The 21,371-nt window shown below is 42.9% G+C and overlaps 1 protein-coding gene across 3 annotated transcripts in view; it reads left to right on the top strand.

The window, feature by feature from the left end:
• The window catches only part of PATL1 (PAT1 homolog 1, processing body mRNA decay factor), a 381,191-nt gene that overhangs the window by 331,796 nt on the left and 28,024 nt on the right, over positions 1-21,371 (top strand). For all 3 annotated transcript variants that reach the window (XM_040435048.1, XM_040435047.1, XM_040435046.1), the window contains 2 exons: positions 46-205; positions 292-432. In XM_040435048.1, the coding sequence (XP_040290982.1) occupies positions 46-205; positions 292-432 (301 nt within the window). The remainder of the gene's footprint in view (positions 1-45; positions 206-291; positions 433-21,371) is intronic.

Below are 21,371 nucleotides of genomic sequence, written 5' to 3'. Positions count from 1 at the left end.
TGCAAGTTTTGCTTTTTGTTCATTGACTTTTAATTTTGCCCACAGAGCAGCCGAAGAACAGATTGTTCAGATCATGTGTATCCGAAAGGGAAAACGCCTGGTGGCTCGGATATTCCCTTTCCTTCCTTTGCAAGAGTGCACATCTTTGATTTCCACTGCAGCCCACAGTTTGCCCTTTCTCATCAAAAAGGATGTTCAAGATCAGGTGTCTATTCTTTTTTTAAACATTTCCAAATTTGCACTTCTAGTTGCATGTTTCAAGGAAATGGGCTTACAACCAATCTCTTCCAGATACTGCCTTTCCTTGCTGCTCCATGCGCCCAAGTGGTTGGTCAGCTGTCTGGAACCACACTCACTTCCCTACTACAGTGTCTCTGTGGATCTGGGGTTACATCCCCTCAACAGCAGCTTACAGCTGTTCTCCAGAATAAAGTAAGTGTCTCAGGGTGTGGTGTCTAATAATAATTATCTTTTATATAGTACTCTGCAGTACTTTACAATCAAGGGGTTCAAGTATAAACAGTTATAAATAACATAGGAGCAAAGAGGTCGATAATTAAAACAAGAGGAATGAGGAGATGGGAGTGACACAAAAGGTAAAAAGTGCTTGTTTTGTACAATGGTACAGCCATCTTAAACACAATAGGGGAGTAGATATAAGCCTGCATAAGTCAGTCACCAGACGATATCTGTAGTGCTTCTGAGTGCATGGGGAGTGGTGGATTCTGATGGCTTATGTTCAGAAGAATGATACTAACGGAGTGGTGGGGGAGGGTGAATGGAAAAGTTAGATCAAGGAATACTATAGGCTAACCTAAAAAGATGTGTTTTTAGGGAGCACCCAAAACTGTAGTTTATGGATCAGCAACGTTCAGCACGCCAACGGTTCTGAAACTTCAACTCCCTGAATCCTCTTTTCACCTCTATGGGAGTTATAAGAACAGCAGAGTACATTTGCATGATGGGAGTTGTGGTTTCACACCAACTGGTCTGCCGAAGGTTTATGATCTCTGCTGTAGATGTTGTGAATTAACCTAATTGCTTTCTGAGGTTCGGATCGCAGTGGAAGGTAGTTGTAAATCATTAGCTGAATGGAAAGCGCAGGTAGGATAGTAAACAGAAATGTGGGAGGATATGTAGGGGTGCAGCACTGTGGAGCGCTTTTGTGGGTGAGAAGTTTAAATTGAATTCTGTACTCTATGGGCAACCAGTGCAATGACTGGCACAGGGCGGAAGCATCGGAGCAGAAATTAGACAGATAGATGAGCCTGGCTGTAGCGTTCGGGATATATTGGATTAGGGGAGAGTCTAGTTAGGGGGAGGCCATTTAGTAATGTTACAGTAATCAAGACTGGAATGGTTCAGGGCAGCAATGAGTTATTATTGTTTCCACAGTAAAATGGTTGGATTCTAGAGATGAGCTGGCAACAGATTGAATATAGGGGATAAAGGACAAATCGGTGTCAAACATAATACCGAGACAGCAGGTATTCTGCCTATCTGCTGATAGTCTGTCCAATAGGGGATGTGAAGAGAGAAAAGAGGAAAGGACCAAGGACTGAACCCTGAGGAACCCCAACAGCAAGAGGGAGAGGAGGGTAGGCAGAGCCAATGAATGATGCAATGAAAGAACAGTCAGAGATAAGAAGAAAACCAAAAGAGAATGGTGTCTTTAAGGCCTATGGATTGGAGCATGGGGAGGAGTAGATGGTGGTATACAATGTCTAATTCTGCAGAGAGATCAAGGAGAATTACTAAAGATTAGTCACCATTGCATTTAGCGGTCAGGAGGTCATTGGTCACTTTGGTAAGGGCAGTTTCTGTAGGGTGTGTAATGAGGTAAGCTCCTACAACCAGTGTTGGAGAGGCAGGGACACAAGAAAGTCATTTCAATCCAGTTTATTGATATTTCCAACCAATTTACAGGGTAGTGCAGCCGGGTCAAGTAGTCGGTCCAGAACAAAGTAATACAGACTCGGGTACTCAGGGCAGTGTTACTTCACACACACACGTCTTGTGCTCTGAGATCTGTAAGCCTCTCACTCATACAGACACACTATGCTTTTTGCTGCTGACTTTTAAATGAGAATCGTGGATATGGGCCACCTGTAAAACCTGGAGTGGATCGTGGAGAATAAGCACCCACCCAGCACCCCAATAAAAGCCAGGCCCGGATTAGCTGAAACCAGATATGCTAAGTAACAACAGCGTCCGCCATCTATCCTAGCGGACACACTAGCTACTGGCTTTTACTCTACCAATGCCGGGCACTTTGGTGATACGTCTTAGGCTACTTTCACACTTGCGTTTGGGGTTCCGCTTGTAAGATCCGTTTGAGGGCTCTCACAAGCGGCCCCGAACTGATCCGTTCATTCCCAATGCATTCTGAATGCATAAGGATCCGTTCAGAATGCATCCGTTTGGCTCCGTTCCGCCTCCATTCCGCTCTGGAGGCGGACACTAAAACGCAGCTTGCAGCGTTTTGGTGTCCGCCTGGCCGTGCGGAGCCAAACTGATCCGTCCTGACTTACAATGCAAGTCAATGGGGACGGATCCGTTTGACATTGACACAATATGGTGCAATTGCAAACGGATCCGTCCCCCATTGACTTTCAATGTAAAGTCAGGCGTCCCTATTAATATACCATCGGATCAGAGTTTTCTCCAATCCGATGGTATATTTTAACTTGAAGCGTTTCCTGCACCATCACCATGGGAACGCCTCTATGTTAGAATATACCATCGGATTTGAGTTAGATCGTGAAAACTCAGATCCGACAGTATATTCTAACACAGAGGCGCTCCCATAGTGATGGGGACGCATCAAGTTAGAATATACTAAGAACTGTGTACATAACTGCCCCCTGCTGCCTGACAGCACCCGATCTCTTACAGGGGGCTGTGATCTGCACAATTAACCCCTCAGGTGCCGCACCGAGGGGTTAATTGTGCGTATCATAGCCCCCTGTAAGAGATCAGGTGCTGCCAGGCAGCAGGGGGCCAGACCCCCCTCCCTCCCCAGTATTAAATTCTTCGGTGGCCAGTGCGGCCCCCCCTCCCTCCCCAGTATTAAATTAATTAGTGGCCAGTGCGGCCCCCCCTCCCTCCCTCCCCAGTATTAAATTCATTGGTGGCCAGTGTGCCTGCAGTAGCTTCCTGGTTGCCATGGTAACTGATCGGAGCCCCAGCGATTAAACTGGGACTCCGATCAGAACTCTCCGCTGCCACCAATGATGGGGGAGGGTGATTTTAATTAGGGGGGGTAGAGGGGAGGCCGCACTGGCCACCAATGAATTTAATACAGGGGAGGGAGGGGGGGCCGCACTGGCCACCAATGAATTTAATACAGGGGAGGGAGGGAGGGGGGGCCGCACTGACCACCAATAAATTTAATACTAGGGAGGGAGGGGGGCCGCACTGGCCACCAATGAATTTAATACTGGGGAGGGAGGGGGGGGGGTCTGGCCCCTGCTGCCTGGCAGCACCTGATCTCTTACAGGGGGCTATGATACGCACAATTAACCCCTCAGGTGCCGCACCTGAGGGGTTAATTGTGCGGATCACAGCCCCCTGTAAGAGATCAGGTGCTGCCGGGCAGCAGGGGGCAGTTATGTACACAGTTCTTAGTATATTCTAACTTGAAGTGTCCCCATCACTATGGGAGCGCCTCTGTGTTAGAATATACTGTCGGATCTGAGTTTTCACGATGTGAAAACTCAGATCTGAAAAAGCTGTTATGCAGACGGATCAGTTTTGAACGGATACAAGCGTTTGCATTATAGGTACGGATCAGTCTGTGCAGATACCAGACGGATCCGCACCTAACGCAAGTGTGAAAGTAGCCTTAGGTGAAAACATAGCAAATCATAAAATACATCTCCTCTAATAAGTTTCCTGCACCATTCTAGGCCTGTCATTGCCTCACAGGTGTGAAAAACATATTGTAATGGATCAAGGAGAGAGTTAGTGGAGTGAATGCAGGAGGAGGTGAGCGTAGTCCAGAAAATACCAGAAGGGTTGAAATGTGAAGAAGGTGGTCTGTGGTTATGAGAGATTTGCCGCTAATTTCAGAGGATAAGTATGAAGAGAGAGCAAATGGTTGTGTGATTTGTAAAAGTGCTCATTGTGCTCTACCCTGGGACATGATGGGTTGAGATGAATCAGAAAGCTGAATAAAGCATGTGAGAGATGAACATGGGAAGGGGAGAGGGGCTGATGTGGAGAGAGTGAAATGGATGGGTAACAGGATGGTGAGTGTGGCGGAGAGGAGCACGTAATAAAATGGACAGAGACAATGAACAAAACTGTTCATTCATTTTATGTTTAACCCCTTCTCGACTGCCATACGGCTATATACATGCTATTTGCACATGCCCCGTGCAGCTAGCACGTGTATAGACGTCATGGCAGCTCTTTAATCCAAGCGCTGCAAAACGCTTGGATTAAAGCTTCTGTCCCTGCACTGCTGCTGTCACGAACAGCATACAGTGCAGTAATGCAGGCAAGGGACCAATCAGAGTGGTCCCTTGCCGGAGATCGACCTGATTGGTTAGTCTGTGCAGACTAACCAATCGGATTGTGGCAATGTAAAAGTGCCTGTTTTAGGCTTTGATCTGCATTCTGAAGATCGGAGCCTGAAATCAGGGAGTGTATGCTCTGTGCCCCCTGATCTGTAGGCCCCATCTGCGCCCCCTACATGAATCTGACCATTGATTCCCCTCCAACTCCCCTGCACCTTGTCTCTAACCTATTCGGCTGCCATGCGCTCTTGCGCACTTCTGTCCCGGCATCTGTCCCATCTGTGCCCCCTCCATGCTGGCGGTACCCCCTCCTTTCCGGCCCTGCCCCCATTTGTGCCCCCTTCCCCCGATGCGGTCTACCTGCTGTATTTGATGGCGGCGGCCCCGGCCTTTCAAAGGCGTCCTGTGTTGCCATCTATCAGGAAACCTGATAGTACTATACTTTGCAATGCAAGAGCATTGCAAAGTGTACTACAGCCATCTGCCCCACTGGATCTTCAAGATCCAAGTGAGACTTGATAAAAAAAAAAATGTGAAAATAATAAAAGTAAAAAAAAATAAATAAATATGTAAATTAAAAATAAAATTGCCTTTTCCTATAAAAAAAAATACAAAATAAAAATAGACATATTAGGTATCACCGCGTCCATAACGACCGGCTCTATAAAGATATCACATGATCCACCACGTCCGATAAAGACCATAAAAAAAAGCCTTTTTTGTCACCTTACATCACAAAAAGTGCAACAAGCGATCAAAAAGGCGTATGTCAAACAAAATGGAACCAATAAAACCGTCACCTCATCCTGCAAAAAATTAGACCCTACATAAGAAAATCGCTCAAAAACTTTAAAAAAATATATAGTTCTCAGAACGTGGGCACACTAAAACTATTTTTTTTTATTTTAAATATGCTATTATTGTGTTAAAGTGAAGTAAATTTAAAAAGTAGACATATTAGGTATCGACGCCTCCATAACAACCTGCTCTATAAAAATATAACATGACCTAACCCCTCAGGTGAACACCGTAAAAAAAAAATAAGTGCCAAAAAAGCTATTTTTGTAACCTTACATCACAAAAAGTGCAACACCAAGCGATCAAAAAGGCGTATTATTATTTATTATTATTTATTAAAGTGCCATTCATTCCATAGTGCTGTACATATGAATGCCCCCCCCCCCCCCCCAAAATAGTACAAATTAAACAGTCACCTCTTCCCGCAAAAAATTAGACCCAACAATCGGTCACAAAATAAAAAAGCTATGGCTCTCAGACTATGGAGACACTAAAACATCATTTTTTTGTTTCAAAAAAATTATTGTGTAAAACTTAAATAAGAAAAAGTATACATATTGGGTATTTCCACATCCGTAACGATCTTCTCTATAAAAATGTCACATGACCTAACCCCTCAGGTGAACGCTGTAAAAATAAATAAATAAAAACTGTTCTAAAACAACCAATTTTTTGATCACCTTGCCCCATAAAGTGTAATAATGATCAAAAAATCCTATGTACCCAAAAATTGTACCAATAAAAACCTAAACTCTTTCTGCAAAAAAACGAGCCCTGCATGTGACTATCGGCATAAAAATATATATATATATGGCGTTCAGAAAATGGAGACACACAAACATAATTTTTTTTTCTAAAATGCTTTATTATGTAAAACTGAAACAAAGAAAGTAGACATATTCGATATAATTGTGTCCGTAACAAACTGCTCTACAAAAATAGCACATGATCTACCCTGTCAGATGAATCTTGTGAAAAATAAAAACGGTGCCAAAACAGACATTTTTTGGTTACCTTGCCTCACAAAAAACATAATATAGAGCAATTAAAAATCATATGTACCCCACAATAGTACCAATAAAACTGGCACCTTATCCCCTAGTTTCCAAAATGGGGTCACTTTTTGGGAGTTTCTACTGTAAGGGTGCATCAGTGGGGCTTCAAATGGGACATGGCATTTAAAAACCAGTCCAGCAAAATCTGCCTTCCAAAAACCATTCAGCACTCCTTTTCTTCTACGCCCTGCCGTGTGCCCTTATATCAGTTTACGACAACATGTGGGGTGTTTCTGTAAACTGCAGAATCAGGATAATAAATATTGAGTTTTGTTTGGCTGTTAACCCTCAACGTGTAAAAGAAAAAAATGGATTAAAATGGAAAATCTGCCCAAAAAGTGAAATTTAGAAATGTCATCTCCATTTTCCTTTAATTCTTGTGGAACACCTAAGGGGTTAACAAAGTTTGTAAAAATCCGTTTTGAGTAACTTTGGGGGGTTTAGTTTCTACAATGGGGTCATTTATGGGGGGGGGGGATTCCACTATGTAAGCCACAAAGTGACTTCAGACCTGAACTGGTCCTTTTTAAATAGTGGGTTTTGGAAATTTTCTTAAAATGTAATAATTGCTTCTAAACTTCTAAGCCTTTTAACGTCCTAAAAAAATAAAATGAAAATTACAAAATTATGCCAACATGAAGTAGACATATCGGAAATGTTTAGTAATAAATATTTTATGAGGTATCACTTTCTGTTTTAAAAGCAGAGAAATAGAAATTTAGAAAATTGCCAATGTTTCTAAATTTTTGGTAAATGTGGGATTTTTTCATAAATAAAGGTGACATATATTGACTCAAATTTATGACTGTCATGAAGTACAATGTGTCACGAGAAAACGGTCTCTGAATGGCTTCAATAAGTAAAAGCGTTCCAAAGTTATTACCACATAAAGGGACACATGTCAGATTTGTAAATTGTGACCTGGACATGAAAGGGTTAATATAAAAAAAAATAATTGGTTACTTTTAATTTTCCATGTCACTATTTATATTTAATCTAAAAGCAAAAATCCTGCATTTTTTGCACTGGCAACTATGTTTAACCTGTTTAGGACATAGGGCGTACCGGTACACCCTGATTTCCCGATCCTTAAGGACACAGGGCGTATGGGTACCTCCTATGTATTTCCGATCACCGGCGGGCGGTGATCGGAACAAGGTGCCTGCTCAAATCATTGAGCAGGCACCTTGGCTAAATGCGAGGGGGGGTCCCGTGACTCACCCCCCCCCCCCCCCCCCCCCATGTCTGTGATCGCCGCAAACCGCAGGTCAATTTCAGACCTGCGGTTTGCGGTTTTACCTTATGCGGCGGGCAGCGGTGCCATCGGGTCCCCATGCGGCTGTAGGAGGGACCCGATGGCATGGAAGGCAGCGCGATGCCTTCCTGAGGCATCTGCGCTGTCTTTCGGTGACGAGCCTGTGAGATCCAGCCTCCTAGATTTCACAGGCCGGAAGCTGTATGAGTAAAACACACAGTATTACTCATACAGCCAATGCATTCCAATACAGAAGTATTGAAATGTATTGTAAAAGGTATTAGACCCCCAAAAAATAAAGTTTCAAGTAAAAATAAACAAAAACGTAATTTTCTCCAAAATTTGGTAAAAAAAAGTTTACATATTAGGTATCGCCACGTCCGTATCGACCGGCTCTATAAAAATATCACATGACCTAACCCCTCAGATGAACAGCGTAAAAAAATAAAAACTGTCCTAAATAAACCATTTTTTTGTCGCCTTACATCACAAAAAGTACAACAGTAAGCCATCAAAAAGGCGTATGCCCACCAAAATAGTACCAATCTAACCGTCACCTCATCCCGCAAAAAATGAGACCCCTCCTAAGACAATCGCCCAAAAAAAAAAAACTATGGCTCAGAATATGGAGACACTAAAACATCTTTTTTTGTTTGTTTGTCTTAAAAAAGCTGTTATTGTGTAAAACTTAAGTAAATTAAATAAAGTATACATATTAGATATTGCCGCGTCCATATCGACCGGCTCTATAAAAATATCACATGACCTAACCCCTCAGATGAACACCGTAAAAAAAATAATAATGGTGTAAAAAAAAAGCCATTTTTTATCATATTACTTAACAAAAAGTGTAATAGCAAGCGATCAAAGTCATATGCACCCCGAAATAGTGCCAATTGAACCGTCATCTCATCCTGCAAAAAATGAGAACCCTATCTAAGATAATCGCCCCAAAACTGAAAAAACTATGGCTCTCAGACTATGGATACACTAAAACATGATTTTTTTTTGTTTCAAAAATGAAATCATTGTGTAAAACTTACATATGTATAAAAAAAATAGTATACATATTGGGTATCGCCGCGTCCATGATAACCTGCTCTATAACAATACCACATGATCTAATCTGTCAGATGAATGTTGTAAATATAAAAAAAAACGGTGACAAAAAACGGCTATTTCTTGTTACCTTGCCTCACAAAAAGTGTAATATAGAGCAACCAAAAATCATATGTACCCTAAACTAGTACCAGCAAAATCTCCCTTCCAAAAACCGTATGGCATTCCTTTCCTTCTGTGCCCTGCCGTGTGCCCGTACAGCAGTTTACGACCACATATGGGGTGTTTCTGTAAACTACAGAATCAGGGCCAGAAATAATGAGTTTTGTTTGGCTGTTAACCCTTGCTTTGTAACTGGAAAAATTTGATTCAAATGGAAAATTTGCCCAAAAATTTAAATTAGGAAATTTCATCTCTATTTGCCAATAACTCTTGTGGAACACCTAAAGGGTTAACAACGTTTGTAAAATCAGTTTTGAATACCTTAAGGGGTGTAGTTTCTTAGATGGGGTCATGTTTATGGAGTTTCTACTCTAGGGGTGCATCATGGGGGCTTCAAATGGGACATTGGTGTAAAAAAAAAACAGTCCAGCAAAATCTGCCTTGCAAAAACCGTATGGCATTCCTTTCCTTCTGCGCCCTGCCGTGTGCCCGTACAGCAGTTTACGACCACATATGGGGTGTTTCTGTAAACTACAGAATCAGGGCCATAAATATTGAGTTTTGTTTGTCTGTTAACCCTTGCTTTGTAACTGGAAAAAAATATATTAAAATTGAGAATCTGCCCCTTACCCCTCCTCTCTACAATTAGATGGACATGCTGCCGGGATCGCACTCTTCTAGCGCATCCGCGGTACCTGCCTGTTACAGCGTGATGGCCGGGCACGCGCGCGATTAAACTGTCCGGCGCATCCGCAGTCGGCAAAATGCAGGGGGGTGAGTGAGGATCGTGCTGTAACAAGCAGCGTACCGCACATGCGCTAGCAGAGCGCGATCACGGCAGCATGTCCATCTAATTATAGAAGGAGGGGTAAGGGGCGGGCTTAGCTTTACTTTAAGCAAGGAGGCCGCTGCCCTCTTGACTTCAAGCCTGACTCAGAGACGGCGCCAACCGACATTACAACAGCGTTTTTACCAATGAAGTATTAAAAAACACAAAGATTAAAGAAAAACATAATTAGCAACACACTTGGGGGATACTGTAAGGTACTGTGGTCGGTTTAATATGCGTTTTGCAGGTGACAGGTTCCCTTTAAAGGAAATTTGCTCTCGCACAGCTCCGTACACCTAAAAGTAAGTTATGAGCGTCAGAATATGACGATGAAAAGAGAAATTGTTTTTTTCCAAAGTTTTTATTGTTTAAGTATTAAAACACAAGAAAACGTATACAAACTGTAATTGTACTAACTCAATGAATGGCATGTGTCAGTTTTACCGTAAAGGCAACGCTGTAAAAACAAAACCCATAAAACTGTGGCGGAAGTGTCAGAGAAGCATGATTTGTCATTTCACAGAACGCTTTTCCACTGCTCCAGAGTCCACCGCTGGTGTCCTTGACGCCACTCTATCCATGTTTGGCACTCTGCTTGGCGATTGATGTAAGGCTTGCAAGCAGCTGCTCGTCATGGAAGCCGATACCATGAAGCTACTGATGCAGTTTGTGATGATGTTAATGCCAGAGGAAATTTGGACCTCTGCAGTTATTGAGTCACAGAACGTTGGCAACTTTTATAAGGCTCCATTCAGACGTCCGTATGTGTTTTGCGGATCCGATCCATGGATCAGTGGATCCACAAAACACATACGGACCTCTGAATGGAGCCTTACAGGGGGGTGACCAATGACAGGGGGGTGATCAGGGAGTCTATATGGGGTGATCACCCCCCTGTCATTGATCACCCCCCTGTAAGGCTCCATTCAGACATTTTTTTGGCACAAGTTAGCGGAAATTGATATTTATTTATTTATTTATTTTTTGTTTTTTCTTACAAAGTCTCATATTCCACTAACTTGTGACAAAAAATAAAATCTCACATGAACTCACCATACCCCTCACGGAATCCAAATGCGTAAAAATTTTTAGACATTTATATTCCAGACTTCTTCTCACGCTTTAGGGCCCCTAAAATGCCAGGGCAGTATAAATACCCCACATGTGACCCCATTTTGGAAAGAAGACACCTCAAGGTATTTTGTGAGGGGCATGGCGAGTTCATGTAAAATGTTATTTTTTGTCACAAGTTAGCGGAAAGGGAGACTTTGTGAGGAAAAAAATAATAATAATCAATTTCCGCTAACTTGTGCCAAAAAAAAAAACTTCTATGAACTCTCCATGCCCCTCACGGAATACCTTGGGGTGTCTTCTTTCCAAAATGGGGTCACATGTGGGGTATTTTTACTGCCCTGGCATTTTAGGGGCCCTAAAGCGTGAGAAGAAGTCTGGGATCCAAATGTCTAAAAATGCCCTCCTAAAAGGAATTTGGGCCCCTTTGCGCATCTAGGCTGCAAAAAAGTGTCACACATGTGGTATCGCTGTACTCAGGAGAAGTTGGGCAATGTGTTTTGGGGTGTCATTTTACATATACCCATGCTGGGTGAGATAAATATCTCGGTCAAATGCCAACTTTGTATAAAAAAATGGGAAAAGTTGTCTTTTAGAGAGATATTTCTCTCACCCAGCATGGGTATATGTAAAAAGACACCCCAAAACACATTGCCCAACTTCTCCTGAGTACGGCGATACCACATGTGTGACACTTTTTTGCAGCCTAGGTAGGCAAAGGGGCCCACATTCCAAAGAGCACCTTTAGGATTTCACAGGGCATTTTTTACACATTTTGATTTCAAACTACTTCTCACGCATTAGGGCCCCTAAAATGCCAGGGCAGTATAACTACCCCACAAGTGACCCCATTTTGGAAAGAAGACACCCCAAGATATTTCGTGATGGGCATAGTTAGTTCATGGAAGTTTTTATTTTTTGTCACAAGTTAGTGGAATATGAGACTTTGTAAGAAAAAAAAAAAATTGTGACAAAAAATAAAAAGTTCTATGAACTCACTATGCCAATCAGCGATTACCTTAGGGTGCTGCTTCAGAGCTGCTTCAAAAAGCGGAAATTCACATTTTTGTACCATAGTTTGTAAACGCTATAACTTTTACCCAAACCATTTTTTTTTACCCAAACATTTTTTTTTTATCAAAGACATGTAGAACAATAAATTTAGAGAAAAATTTATATATGGATGTCGTTTTTTTTGAAAAATTTTACAACTGAAAGTGAAAAATGTAATTCGTTTTGCAAAAGTTTCAGTAAATTTCGATTAATAACAAAAAAAAAGTAAAAATGTCAGCAGCAATGAAATACCACCAAATGAAAGCTCTATTAGTGAGAAGAAAAGGAGGTAAAATTCATTTGGGTAGTAAGTTGCATGACCGAGCAATAAACCATGAAAGTAGTGTAGTGCAGAATTGTAAAAAGTGGTCTGGTCATTAACCACCTCCGGACCGCCTAACGCAGGATCGCGTTCCGGAGGTGGCAGCCCTGCGCAGAGTCACGCATATATGCGTCATCTCGCGATGGCCGAGATTTCCTGTGAACGCGCGCACACAGGCGCGCGCGCTCACAGGAACGGAAGGTAAGAGAGTTGATCTCCAGCCTGCCAGCGGCGATCGTTCGCTGGCAGGCTGGAGATGTGTTTTTTTTAACCCCTAACAGGTATATTAGACGCTGTTTTGATAACAGCGTCTAATATACCTGCTACCTGGTCCTCTGGTGGTCCCATTTGTTTGGATCGACCACCAGAGGACACAGGTAGCTCAGTAAAGTCCCACCAAGCACCACTACACTACACTACACCCCCCCCCCCCGTCACTTATTAACCCCTTATTAGCCCCTGATCACCCCATATAGACTCCCTGATCACCCCCCTGTCATTGATCACCCCCCTGTCATTGATTACCCCCCTGTAAAGCTCCATTCAGATGTCCGCATGATTTTTACGGATCCACTGATAGATGGATCGGATCCGCAAAACGCATCCGGACGTCTGAATGAAGCCTTACAGGGGCGTGATCAATGACTGTGGTTATCACCCCATATAGACTCCCTGATCACCCCCCCTGTCATTGATTACACCCCTGTCATTGATCAACCCCCTGTAAAGCTCCATTCAGACGTCCGCATGATTTTTACGGATCCACTGATAGATGGATCGGATCCGCAAAACGCATCCGGACGTCTGAATGAAGCCTTACAGGGGCGTGATCAATGACTGTGGTTATCACCCCATATAGACTCCCTGATCACCCCCCCTGTCATTGATTACACCCCTGTCATTGATCAACCCCCTGTAAAGCTCCATTCAGACGTCCGCATGATTTTTACGGATCCACTGATAGATGGATCGGATCCGCAAAACGCATCCGGACGTCTGAATGAAGCCTTACAGGGGCGTGATCAATGACTGTGGTGATCACCCCATATAGACTCCCTGATCACCCCCCTGTAAAGCTCCATTCAGATGTCCGCATGATTTTTACGGATGCACTGATAGATGGATCCGATCCGCAAAACGCATCCGGACGTCTGAATGAAGCCTTACAGGGGCATGATCAATGACTGTGGTGATCACCCCATATAGACTCCCTGATCACCCCCCTGTAAAGCTCCATTCAGATGTCCGCATGATTTTTACGGATGCACTGATAGATGGATCCGATCCGCAAAACGCATCCGGACGTCTGAATGAAGCCTTACAGGGGCATGATCAATGACTGTGGTGATCACCCCATATAGACTCCCTGATCACCCTCCTGTCATTGATTACCCCCCTGTAAAGCTCCATTCAGATGTCCGCATGATTTTTACGGATGCACTGATAGATGGATCGGATCCGCAAAACGCATCCGGACGTCTGAATGAAGCCTTACAGGGGCGTGATCAATGACTGTGGTGATCACCCCATATAGACTCCCTGATCACCCCCCTGTCATTGATTACCCCCCTGTAAAGCTCCATTCAGACGTCCGCATGATTTTTACGGATCCACTGATAGATGGATCGGATCCGCAAAACGCATCCGGACGTCTGAATGAAGCCTTACAGGGGCGTGATCAATGACTGTGGTGATCACCCCATATAGACTCCCTGATCACCCCCCTGTCATTGATCAACCCCCCTGTCATTGATCACCCCCCTGTCATTGATCACCCCTCTGTAAGGCTCCATTCAGATATTTTTTTGGCCCAAGTTAGCGGAATTTTTTTTTTTTTTTCTTACAAAGTCTCATATTCCACTAACTTGTGTCAAAAAATAAAATCTCACATGAACTCACCATACCCCTCACGGAATCCAAATGCGTAAAATTTTTTAGACATTTATATTCCAGACTTCTTCTCACGCTTTAGGGCCCCTAGAATGCCAGGGCAGTATAAATACCCCACATGTGACCCCATTTCGGAAAGAAGACACCCCCAGGTATTCCGTGAGGGCCATATTGAGTCCATGAAAGATTGAAATTTTTGTCCCAAGTTAGCGGAACGGGAGACTTTGTGAGAAAAAAATTAAAAATATCAATTTCCGCTAACTTGTGCCAAAAAAAAAAAATTTCTATGAACTCGCCATGCCCCTCATTGAATACCTTGGGGTGTCTTCTTTCCAAAATGGGGTCACATGTGGGGTATTTATACTGCCCTGGCATTCTAGGGGCCCCAAAGCGTGAGAAGAAGTCTGGTATCCAAATGTCTAAAAATGCCCTCCTAAAAGGAATTTGGGCACCTTTGCGCATCTAGGCTGCAAAAAAGTGTCACACATCTGGTATCGCCGTACTCAGGAGAAGTTGGGGAATGTGTTTTGGGGTGTCATTTTACATATACCCATGCTGGGTGAGAGAAATATCTTGGTCAAATGCCAACTTTGTATAAAAAAATGGGAAAAGTTATCTTTTGCCAAGATATTTCTCTCACCCAGCATGGGTATATGTAAAATGACACCCCAAAACACATTCCCCAACTTCTCCTGAATACGGCGATACCACATGTGTGACACTTTTTTGCAGCCTAGGTGGGCAAAGGGGCCCATATTCCAAAGAGCACCTTTAGGATTTCACAGGTCATTTACCTACTTACCACACATTAGGGCCCCTGGAAAATGCCAGGGCAGTATAACTACCCCACAAGTGACCCCATTTTGGAAAGAAGACACCCCAAGGTATTCCTTGAGGGGCATGGCGAGTTCCTAGAATTTTTTATTTTTTGTCACAAGTTAGTGGAAAATGCTTATTTTTTTTTCATACAAAGTCTCATATTCCACTAACTTGTGACAAAAAATAAAAAGTTCCATGAACTCACTATGCCCATCAGCGAATACCTTGGGGTCTCTTCTTTCCAAAATGGGGTCACTTGTGGGGTAGTTATACTGCCCTGGCATTCTAGGGGCCCAAATGTGTGGTAAGGAGTTTGAAATCAAATTCTGTAAAAAATGACCTGTGAAATCCGAAAGGTGCTCTTTTGAATATGGGCCCCTTTGCCCACCTAGGCTGCAAAAAAGTGTCACACATCTGGTATCTCCGTAATCGGGAGAAGTTGGGGAATGTGTTTTGGTGTGTCATTTTACATATACCCATGCTGGGTGAGAGAAATATCTTGGCAAAAGACAACTTTTCCCATTTTTTTATACAAAATTGGCATTTGACCAAGATATTTATCTCACCCAGCATGGGTATATGTAAAAAGACACCCCAAAACACATTCCTCAACTTCTCCTGAATACAGAGATACCAGATGTGTGACACTTTTTTGCAGCCTAGGTGGGCAAAGGGGCCCACATTCCAAAGAGCACCTTTCGGATTTCACAGGTCATTTACCTACTTACCACACATTTGGGCCCCTAGAATGCCAGGGCAGTATAACTACCCCACAAGTGACCCCATTTTGGAAAGAAGAGACCCCAAGGTATTCGCTGATGGGCATAGTGAGTTCATAGAACTTTTTATTTTTTGTCACAAGTTAGTGGAATATGAGACTTTGTAAGAAAAAAATAAAATAAAAAATAAATCATAATTTTCCGCTAACTTGTGACAAAAAATAAAAAGTTCTATGAACTCACTATGCCCATCAGCGAATACCTTAGGGTGTGTACTTTCAGAAATGGGGTCATTTGTGGGGTGTTTGTACTGTCTGGGCATTGTAGAACCTCAGGAAACATGACAGGTGCTCAGAAAGTCAGAGCTGCTTCAAAAAGCGGAAATTCACATTTTTGTACCATAGTTTGTAAACGCTATAACTTTTACCCAAACCATTTTTTTTTTACCCAAACATTTTTTTTTTATCAAAGACATGTAGAACTATAAATTTAGAGCAAAATTTCTATATGGATGTCGTTTTTTTTGCAAAATTTTACAACTGAAAGTGAAAAATGTCATTTTTTTGCAAAAAAATCGTTAAATTTCGATTAATAACAAAAAAAGTAAAAATGTCAGCAGCAATGAAATACCACCAAATGAAAGCTCTATTAGTGAGAAGAAAAGGAGGTAAAATTCATTTGGGTGGTAAGTTGCATGACCGAGCAATAAACGGTGAAAGTAGTGTAGGTCAGAAGTGTAAAAAGTGGCCTGGTCTTTCAGGGTGTTTAAGCACTGGGGGCTGAGGTGGTTAAGGGTGTTTAAGCTAGGGGGGCTGAGGTGGTTAAAGGGAATGTCATCAGAAAATGACCTGATATTTAAATCACTTTTATGTTTAACATTTTAAAATAATTTTTGATGTTATTTTGAATTTTCAATATCACTTTTTATATTTGAACTAGAACAAAAAATCCTGCAGTTTTTGCATAGGCCACTATGTCTAATAATTGACACGACTTCTTGGTTTGTACAGATCACTTTTTACTTCAGTTAACTCATTCTAATCCTGCTGGTAATGATATTATCTCTGTGTATAGATAAGACAGTATCCACCATTCACAACATGTGATTGTTAAAGCTTTATCTATTCTTTCCTTGTACAATGAACTCTGCACAGGTCACATAGCATGTCTAGAAAACTCTCCCATAGAACTGAAGTCACTGAGGTTCCCTCCTGTCCGCTGTGTCTATGGCCATGGGTCTGCTGTAAAGCAATTTTTTTTAAACGCTGTTAAGAACAAACAAAAATAAATAAAATAAAACGGATTGGAAAAAAATGTGATTTTAACTGACAGATAAACATTTTGGTGACACATTTCCTTTAATTTCACAAATATTTGTAAAGGCAGACTGCATGGCTGGGTGATTGGTTTCATACACTTGTGGCAATGGGACTGAATTAAACACCTGAATTCACTGTGCCATTCTAGCCTGTGAGTGATGGATGTGTTAAATGGATCGCATCAATCACTTTTAGGCTATAATGACATCTATTTAACAGACTTATCATGAAAGTTAACAAAAAGCTCATGTTGTATCCATTAAACAGATGTCAGTGGTGATGGATGCTACTTTTGGTCATTGGTCCAATTTAGCCTATTTCTTGGGACCTTTTTCCAGCGTTGAACTAAAACTGATAAAAAGAACTTGATGTGAACAGGGCCTAACTGGAAAGTGTCAATGCATATATGGTTAATTTTCATTTAAATGGATGATTTTAAATGGCAGGGGCGTAGCTAGGTTAAAACATTCGGGCCCTGGACCCCTGATGTTTTCTCCCAGGCCCCGAATGTACTGCCTGCCTGCTAGATACAACTGTATTGCCATCCTCAGGACGGCAATACAATTGAATCTAATGCCCTGCAAGAGCTGAAGGTCATGTGATCAGTGCTAAATGCAGTAGCTGAAAAGGACCTGCGATGATGTCTGTCATGTGACCAGTGCAGGAGAGGACGGCTCAGCAGTGAAGAGAAGTCCTGGGAAGAAGCTGTGGTGAGGTCTGCTACCTGAGGAGAGGTAAGTGAAGAGGTCGATCACTCAGTGTGAGAGGCAGAGCAATGTTGGGAGTTGTAGTTATTTAACTGGGACTGTATGTTAGGGCTGAAGGGAGGGAAGTTATTTACATGGGACAGTTGGGTGGAGTGGTGTTATTTACATGGGACTGAAAGTTGAGGGAGTGATGCTATTTACATGGGAATGCATGTTGGAGGTGGCTGGGGCAGGGTGATGTTATTTACATGGGACTATATGTTGAAGGCGGCTGTGGGAGGAAGTGATATTATTTACATGGGTCTGAATGTTGTGGGGTGATGTTATTTACATGGAACTGTATGTTGAAGGCGGCTGGGGAGGGGGTTATGTTATTAACGTGGGACTGTATATTTAGGGGGGCAGGAGAGATGGTGTGATGTTATTTACATCGGACTGTATTTTAGAGGGGGCTGTAGATAGGAAGGGATGTTATTTACATGGAACTGTATATTGGAGGGGGCTGTAGAGATGGTGTGATGGTATTTACATGGCACTCTATTGCGGAGAAGGGAAATAATGTTATTTACATTGGACTGTATGGTGGAGGGGCTGAGGAATTATAATTTTTAAGGACAGTAAACGGAGGAATATAACTACAGGGGGCATTATAAATACTGGGAGGGCTTGAGGGTGAGCATTATAACAGTAGGGAGCAGTAGAATAACTGGGGGCACTGTGGGGGCATTATAACAGTAGGGGGCAATATAAATACTGGGACACTTCAGGGTGAGCATTATAACAGTAGGGGGTATTATAAATACTGAGGGTAATGTGGGGGCATTTTAAATCCAGAAGACATTAGGTGTTCTTATTACTACTGGGGGCTCTATAGGAGGGACTTATAGATCCGCATTATTTCTACTAAGAGCACTGTTGGGGTCTTATTACTACTGACGGGTCAGTATATAGCTTTATTACCACTGGGGGAACAATAGTGGGGCCTTATTTCTACTAGGGGCTCTATGTAAGGGCATTATTAATACTGGAGGGCTCTTCTACTAATGGGGGCACTCTTGGGGAGCATTATCACAGTTGGAGGCACTGTAGGGGGCAGTATTACTAATGAGGGCATTCTAAAAGGGAATTACTATTGGTGGGACTATAAGGAGCACTATTACTATGGGGGCACTCATTTTTCTTCAGGATAGTATTTGGGGGTACAGAAAAATGAGGTTATCTGTGTGTCACACTCTATAGAGACGAGGCGCGGCTGAGAGACATTGTCCGGACGGAATGGAGAAGATGATGACAGAGAAGATCTACATCAGAGGAGACGTAAACTGGGAGAAACTGAATGTGAGAGGTACGTGCTGCTGTATAGCTATAGCGGGCTTAGGGGTCGGTTGGTCGACTTAGAGAATTGGGCCATATCAGAGCTCCAGATGGCGACCAAATTGGTCGCCAATGCGATTTAGAATTTACAAATGGCGACAATACTTTTTAGTCATGTCGCCATTTGCGACTAGACCCGCCGCAGCTCTGAATACAGCAGCGGGACACAGGAGCTGATAGTTCTCTGCCCCGCCGCCGATGTTCTTCTCAGCAGCGCAGTGGTGGAGTCTCTCCCTCCCCCCTGTGCCGCCGCCACCGCCAATAGGAAGAGAGACAGGAGGGGAGGGGCTGTGGCCACTGCGCCACCAATGAAGATAACTGACCTGTTAATACAAATACAGGAGGCGGGTGCTGGAATCAAATAGCCGGGACCCGACCTCTGACAGGGAGCTGCGATCAGCGGCAGTTAACCCCTCAGGTGCCGCTCCCTGTCAGAGGTCGGGTGCCGGCTATTTTATTCCGGCACCCGCCTCCTGTATTTGTATTAACAGGTCAGTTATCTTCATTGGAGGTGCAGTGCGCCCCCCCCCCCCCCCCAGTATAACAAACATTGGTGGTGCAGTGCACCCCCCCAACACCCCAGTATAATAAACATTGGTGGCGCAGTGCCAATGAGGGTTAAATAAAAATTAACTCCCCTCCTCCAATTGATTGCGCAGCTGCCGGGGTCTCCTGTTCTTTCTTCAGGACCTGTGGTGATGTCACTGAGCTCATCACATGGTCCATTACCATGGTGATGGATTATGTGATGTATACCATGTGATGAACATAGTGATGTCACCACAAGTCCTTTGACAGGTCCTGAAGAAAGAACAGGAGACCGGCAGCTACACGATCAATTGGAGGAGGTGAGTTATTTTTTTATTTTTTAACCCTCAATTGACCTTCTACTAAGCATTCTGTATTAAAGAATGCTATTATTTTCCCTTATAACCATGTTATAAGGAAAAATAATACAGTGAATAGAGTTTCATCCTAGCAACCATGCGTGAAAATCGCACCGCATCAGCACTTGCTTGCGGATGCTTGTGATTTTTACGCAGCCCCATTAACTTCTATAGGGCCTGCGTTGCGTGAAAAATGCACAACATAGAGCATGCTGCGATTTTTCACGTAACGCACAAGTGATGTGTGAAAATCACCGCTCATGTGCACAACCCCATAGAAGTGAATGGGTCCGGATTCAGTGCGGGTGCAATGCGTTCATCTCACGCATTGCACCCGCGCAGAAATCTCGCCCATGTGAAAGGGGCCTAAGGGTGAATAGGACAAGGGTTCTAGCCCCTAAGGGGGCTAATTGTAAGTAAAAAAAAAACACTTACACAAACACTAAGGCCCCTTTCACACGAGCGAGTTTTCCGCGCGGGTGCAATGCGTGACGTGAACACATAGCACCCGCACTGAATCCGGATCCATCTCACAAATGCATTGCAAGGACGGATCCGTCTCTCTGCTTGTCATGCGGACAGACGGATCAGGCTTGGATCTTTTTACACATTTTTTGTATATGCCGGATCCGGCACTAATACATTCCTATGGGGAAAAGTGCCGGATCCGGCATTCAGGCAAGTCTTCAGTTTCTTTCGCTGGAGATAAAACCGTAGCATGCTACGGTTTTCTCTTTTGCCTGATCAGTCAAAATGACTGAACTGAAGACATCCTGATGCATCCTGAACGGATTACTCTCTAATCAGAATGCATGGGGATAAAACTGATCAGTTTTTTTCCGGTATAGAGCCCTAGGACGGAACTCTATGCCGGAAAAGAAAAACGCTAGTGTGAAAGTACCCTAAAGTATGAAGTTTAAATCCCCCCCTTTCCCAATTTTACATATAAAATATATAAACAATAAATAAATAAACATATTACATAGCGCTGCGTCCGAAAAGTCCAAACTATTAAATTATTAAAAATAATCTCCTATGCAGTGAGCGCTGTAACAGACATAAATAAATAACCATGCGATTTGCCATTTTTTAGTCACCTTGTCGCCCCAAAAAATAGGATAGGACTGTTCTATTATGGGCCGAACGTTTTATAAAATGCTAAATGCACGCTGCTTTTTTTTTTTTTTTTTGCGTGGTATTGAATATCGCAATACTTTTTTATGGTGACTAAAGCAAATCAAAATTTTGGTATTGAAACAACCCTACGCCGATCTGATCTGCGTAGCGTTGTCATTGATTCCGTTTCGATTTGGCGACTAAAAATTTAATTTGGCTCCTAAGTTTTTCAGTTCGGGAGCCAATGGCTACTAGGTATTTTTTTTTGTCTGGAGCACTGCATATGCATTTGGGCTTGGGCCCCGGATCTTTTGAGACCCTAGCAACGCCCCTGGGAAATGGTCTAATTTAGAAACTAAGTCAGTTTTAGTTGTATTGCTGAGAGCATCTTGGTGGAGGATTGTTTTCATATACAT

This window comes from Bufo bufo, chromosome 6, assembly GCF_905171765.1.
Source record: "Bufo bufo chromosome 6, aBufBuf1.1, whole genome shotgun sequence".
In the NCBI taxonomy this organism is placed as follows: Eukaryota; Metazoa; Chordata; class Amphibia; order Anura; family Bufonidae; genus Bufo; species Bufo bufo.
The sequence above is the reverse complement of the archived record's forward strand: the minus strand, read 5'-3'. Positions and strand labels throughout refer to the sequence as shown.